At 50.9% G+C, this 5,952-nt stretch overlaps 1 protein-coding gene across 1 annotated transcript; it reads left to right on the top strand.

Moving 5' to 3' along the window:
• The first annotated feature begins 1,169 nt into the window (after window positions 1–1,169).
• Window positions 1,170–4,781, top strand: LOC140213038 (uncharacterized). The gene has a single exon (XM_072284186.1). The coding sequence runs from the start codon at window positions 1,307–1,309 to the stop codon at window positions 3,467–3,469; it is 2,163 nt and encodes a 720-aa protein (XP_072140287.1). The 5' UTR covers window positions 1,170–1,306; the 3' UTR covers window positions 3,470–4,781.
• Window positions 4,782–5,952: the final 1,171 nt, after the last annotated feature.

A 5,952-nucleotide genomic window follows, 5' to 3' on the forward strand; every position in this document is an offset into this window, starting at 1 on the left:
TGCTACTCTTCAGACGGGTGCCACCGGTCATACCCGGTGGATCGGACACAACCGTTACGAACCAACTTAACCGACCACGTCTCAGCGTTGCGCTCCTCGAAGCAAAGGTCGAGGGTTCGAGCTGCACGTCCTGCGGCACTATTCGAACCACTGCGGAGCATGTAGATGCTCGGTGCCTGGATTTTGCTACCTAGTCAAAATTGAACAGATCATCAAAATCATGCCCAAGTTTTACATAACATGTTAGCAAAAGCCCTTGCGTCATTTCGTGACGTCAAACAGGTTGACCCTGGTGAACTAACCCTCGCTGACAATCTCTCTAGAGATGTACACTAAGGCTTCACAATTTCCCAGGCTATCTACCTACTCCAGCAGCGTCCTGTGCCGATGATAAAACGAAAATGCATAGTGCACGCAAAAAACGAAAGAAAGAAATAGTTGCAATGCTACGACGCTTCAAAGAGCCTCCCACGGTGTTCTTCAATTCGTGCGTCATGGACTCACCTCCGGTAACTCCAAGCGCTTTCGTTTCTTTTTTTCCTAGCGCAATTATTCCAAGAAACAAGGAACTAAAACAAATGTTCGAAAACAGCCGTTATCCCACGAACCGTACAATCGATGTGGGTTATTCTGCAGCCTAGTGCTAAGGTGAAACAACTTACAAATGATCCGCCAGTAAGAACTATTTCTGAATAATCGCTCATTTCAATGCTTGCCATGAAACTAAGCCGTTCCATCTTCATTACATCATTGTTCACACAGCGCCACATCTACGGGAAGTTCCTACTGCTAAAAGTTACTTAGTCAAATAAATGCAGAGCTGCCTTCGCATCAGTAACATTACGATTCGCTTATTACGCGTCACATTTGGTATTTCTCCAATGTTTGCCCTGCGCCGAGCCAATTGCAGACGACTGAAGCTGCAATGCCGGCGCGTATGCGCAGTGCGGTCAATCATGTTTCTGCGTCGGGTAGATTTAAAAACACGCTTAAAATACGACGTATGCACAGAGCACGCATTCTGCAGTAGATACGGCAAATCGGCAACACATAAATCGCAGATTACGAGGAGCTCTTAAAAAGAATGCCACGTCTATTATCATATTAGCGGCAGGCCTCGTGACCCGCCTCCTGAATTTGGCCGCACTATAAAGATTCGCACGCATTATTGCATTATGCGCGGTTCACTATCGCGTTCCACGCCAACATCTCAAGGGTCGGCAAATATAAAAAGCCACAATTTCAAGCAGCAGCATTGCCTTTACTAAAAGAATACGCCCAGCAGAAGCGCACGTTGGATTTCCATATGGCGAGGACTTCGGCAGTTCTCCCGTTATCCTTCCATTCACTGAAGTGCGAGAACGTTGACGCCGAGACAGTTATATTTACCTGCACGCGGGGCCAGGCTCGCTTCTGTCACCTACAGCAGCACCTGAGACTCTTCAACAAGGTACTGTGGAACCTGGGCCTTCAGCTCAGAGAAGATGCACGGAACCAGCTCGGGGACGTCAGCGTCGTGACGGTGTCGGGCGTTTGCAAGATGTTCCCGCATTGCACAAAATGCCAGAGCGACCAGGAAGCAGCCATCGCCCTCTTGCGCTGCCTGTTCAGAGTGCACCGATGCATTGTCTCGGCGGAGTTGAACTACGCCGTGGCGAACGCCGGCATGCTCGCCGAAGCTTTGGAATCTTCGCCGAGTTTGGAGAACCTCACCGTCTTCGGTGTCGCAAGCGATCAGCCAGAATTATTCCACGAGTTCGCCGCCAAAGCCTACTCTCTGGATTGCAGCGGAGTATTCCGGTTCCCTCAAGGCTACGCGCACTCCTTGGACAGCATGAAGATCCCCTTCCACTTAATGGCACAATGTGGTGCCCGACTCACGTCGCTAGACGTAGCGGAGCTGCACATGAGCCCGTTCACGTCAAAGAAGCTCGTCGAAGCTCTCATTACGAACCACACCATCACGGACGTCACCGTCGGAGAGTGTGTCTTCGCTTCCGGTCCGTTCGACGGGTCGTCGCAGTCGTTCGTAGATTATCTGTTGAAACAAAACGCTACGCTCAGGAAGCTCACCCTGAGAGGGCCGCAATTCAAAAACGAAGTCGCCTGGTTGCAGTCGCTGGCCGAAGCCATCGCTGCAATGACGACGCTGCAAGAACTAGACGCCCAGTGGCTGGGGACGAGCCGTGACTGCAAGCGGTTCGCCACGGTCGTCTCGCGCAACCGCTTACTACGCTGTTTGACGCTGCGGCTTGACGCGATGTACCACGTAATATATGAGCAACAGTGGGACGAAGGCGTAGAGGCCGCCGACGATCGAGCCTGGATCTCGTCGGTGAAGGAAAACGACTCGCTGCAGAAGTTGGACCTCGACGTCTCGTGGTCCACCATCGAAAACTGCTGTCTCTTACTTGGAGCTCTTGCGAACAAGCAGCGACTTCAAAGCGTGACGCTGCGTAATCTTCCGGACGTTGACAGGCTGGAAGAAGTCTGCAGTGTGATACGTAAGAGGGGACTGGTCCACAATGTCAGCATAACGGTCTATTACGTTGAGCACATGGATACGCCAACGCTTTCTGACTTTCCTGAGGTGACAGCCGTCACTGTATATCTACCGCACTCCGAAGACGCAGCCGTTGTGCAGCGTTTCTTCCATCGCCTTGTGGCTTCCAACGACATCTCATCACTTCACGTGTATGTAGATTTGTTGGACGAAATTGTTTACGCATCACTGGCCACTTACATAAAAGGCGCATCCGCGCTCAAGGAAATCCGGCTGGACATCTATGTTGACATCGACGACGACGGGGACGATGAGCATCTGGCTCAGTCTATCTCCGACATTTGCACGGCTCTCTGCTCGAACCTAAGCCTTACCAAGATAACCTTGGAGTGGTCGGTAAATTTACGTGACGAGGACTGTCAAGCCCTCGCTGGCGCCGTCTTCAGCAACGGACGCCTTCGCGAGCTCACCCTCAAACTCGCAGCAGACGATAACAAAGCAGCCTTCCTGCGCCATCTCTTGCCACGATTTCACCAAAGCTACAGCCTGCTTCGCCTAGTAATTCCCTTCTGCTTGAAACCTTATGCGAACACGTTCGCAGCCCAGGACATCGTTCGGCGCAACTGCAGCCTCGTTGAGCGAGCGACCAGGTTCGTGTTGGGAGACCAGGATCCCTACTGCGCATGCGCCGTGGAGCTCGTTTCGGAGCACCCGAAGCTCGTGGACAATGTTCGACGCAGGGCGGCACTGAGCGACGAGGCCGCAGCCATGGCCTTGATCCGAAGAGGCCTGCGGAGTCTACGCCTCGCCGACGTGCACGAATTCATGCGGTTGGTTGGCGTCGTCCAGGAACGAGTGGTGTGCTACGCCCGAGAGGACGGCGTCACGCAGTTCGACAGACTGAACCACGAGTGCTGGCTGCACATTCGCCGGTACCTGATTGTAGCAGATGTGGTGAAACCCTGACGCGCCCGTTAACCTCGTCCAACTACGTGCCATGTACGGTACTGGGGTACCGTCATTCCATTATTTTCTTGCAAGAACGACCTCCCAGACAACCCCTACTCTAGGGATGGTTTTTACAATCGTGAAAGTGTATGACGTTCAAGGCGACATGTCCACTGCCGCTCGGTCTCGTGGTATACCACGAGCTACACGCGCAATCTTCTAGTTTGTTCACCGAGCGAACTCATCCGAAACTGGCATGCTACACGCTGCAAGAACGCAGCCGTGTCTTTCTGGCGAGCGCAGTGAATGACTGTGAACTCGTCCTTTGAGAAGGCTTAACTGGATGATTCACGTGCGACAGCATCCATGTGCCGCCGTGTTGAACTGTTTAAACGGATGGATGGATAAAGCTGAACCCATTAAATTGGGCGGCTGCTCGCGACAGCTAGCCGTGACTAGTGCTATATTTTGTTCAGAAAGTGCATGTGAGTCGGACGGACCTATAAATCTACTGTAGGTCAAGATACATGCACGTCAGTCCAGCGCTTCACGGTAAACCTACGTGCACTTGACGTATGTAGCCTAACGATACACTGGCGTCTTCTCGTGGGTGCGCCGACTAATTTACTGGCAGCAAGCGACGGACTAGCTCATACAGCCAGTGCCTCTATTCACTGCTGCAACGTGCACTCGCCTTAGGTAAAAGGCGCACGTACGCTACTTCGAAGGCCATACGTGACCATGTTCGCAGTACAGAGTTCACCTGACTATAGCTGATGCGCTTCGTACTGTACCTAGCGGTGGGGGCTTCCGCCTTTTACTTGTATCCACTTTTATTTCGATCGTCCATGTAACCGACATGCCTGCGTATAAGACACCGTTCGTGAAAAGGGTGTACGCGAGGTGAAACTTTCGCCAATAATCTTTTTTGTCATTCAGCATCAACGTCATTGTCCATCGCGTGCTTTTATACTCTCCCTTCTCACCGTGCCATGTCTGAAGTTTTCTACGCATCACGCCCAACGTGAAGCATTTTCGTCGTCGAGAATTTAGAAATTCTTCGTCTTGGTGCGAAATAGCTGGAGCATTATGAGCAACGTTTGGAATACCTACCATATCTTTGAGTATCATAAAGAAAACGTAGCACAGCTGCTTTCATACGGTCGTGGCTTTGCACACCTTCCTCAAAGGCCACGGCTGTCTCACGCAATGTTATAGCAGAAAGTTTCGCAAGTTGGTAACGTGACGAGGCTTTCGAACTTGTCACATGTGTTGCCCAGGGCATGGAGTGCTTTCAAGGCGTAAATAAAGACGTTTGTTGCTGCCGCCATATTGATTCTGTTTTACATGTCCATCTCTCTCTTCGCCGTCTCAGTAAGCAGCCAATGGTGTTGGGCTGCTAAGCACGACGTCGCGGGATCGAATCCCGGCCACGGCGCCCGTATTTCGATGGGGCCGAAATGCGAAAACACCCGTGGTACTCGCATTTAGGTGCACGTTGAAGAACCCTAGGTGCTCCAAATTCCCGGAATCCGCCACTACGGTGCGCCTCATAATCGGGAAGTGGTTTTGGCACGTAAAACCCCATAATTTAATTCAAGCAGTCAGCACACTTGCCTAGCGCGCTCCAAGTATTTTCTTTGTGCTGAACAGGCGATGTCTAGAGGACAACTTTCGATAACGCCGATTTCGAGACAGTGTACAGAGGCATGAACCGACACACTGATAGGATATCGTCACGTGGTAGTGACGTTAAAGAACACGGTAGCAATATTGTGAAAGACAAAACTAACTCTTCTTGGGCGAACCTGTTACCACAAAAACAGGCTACACTTACAGCACAACGATAGCGGCGAACACGGTCGGCGATCGTCGAAAACCTGATCAACGTGTCAAGCGCGTCGGCTTTTATACATCAGTCGTCGAATGTTCCAGACTAATCGCTGGGACCCGCGTGTCTTTCACTATTCGCGTCGCGCAAACGTGCAATCAGATTACACGAGGTTCGGTGACGGACAGCGGATGGAACAATCGATAACATTCCAGAAATTTCGTATACATGCAGGCGCGTCCTGCGCTGCGTGATAACATTTGTTAAGCGGTGAAACCTGGTCACCCGAGAAAGATAAACATGTACACGGGTCAATATCATTATTATGCCGAGAGCAGTCTGAGCCTGAGATAGCCGGTGGACGCTTAAAGATTGTCCTTGAATTTCTGGTTGCATGTTGATATGTTTTCGATGATGAATGACACTGTTATCATAAGCATAACACCTAATGGCTTTCAACATCAAGTCGCCAACAGCCACTAAGTATAGAATGCAAATCCCCATTTTTGCAGACCAAGGAATGTAGATTTTAGCTTAAATACCAATTATGTAAACTCTAAAGCGTCGATATTTTACCGCGATAGCGTTAACGAGCCCGCGTCGCAGAAATTCCAGCGTGGGCGTCAGACGTCGCATTGGCAAAATGATTTTCGAACATGTATCCAGGCCT

Source organism: Dermacentor andersoni, chromosome 8 (assembly GCF_023375885.2).
Source record: "Dermacentor andersoni chromosome 8, qqDerAnde1_hic_scaffold, whole genome shotgun sequence".
Lineage (NCBI taxonomy): Eukaryota > Metazoa > Arthropoda > Arachnida > Ixodida > Ixodidae > Dermacentor > Dermacentor andersoni.

Bases quoted from the DNA above. Each gene is read 5' to 3' on its own strand.
- LOC140213038 (XM_072284186.1), top strand. From the start codon at position 1,307: ATGGCGAGGACTTCGGCAGTTCTCCCGTTATCCTTCCATTCACTGAAG.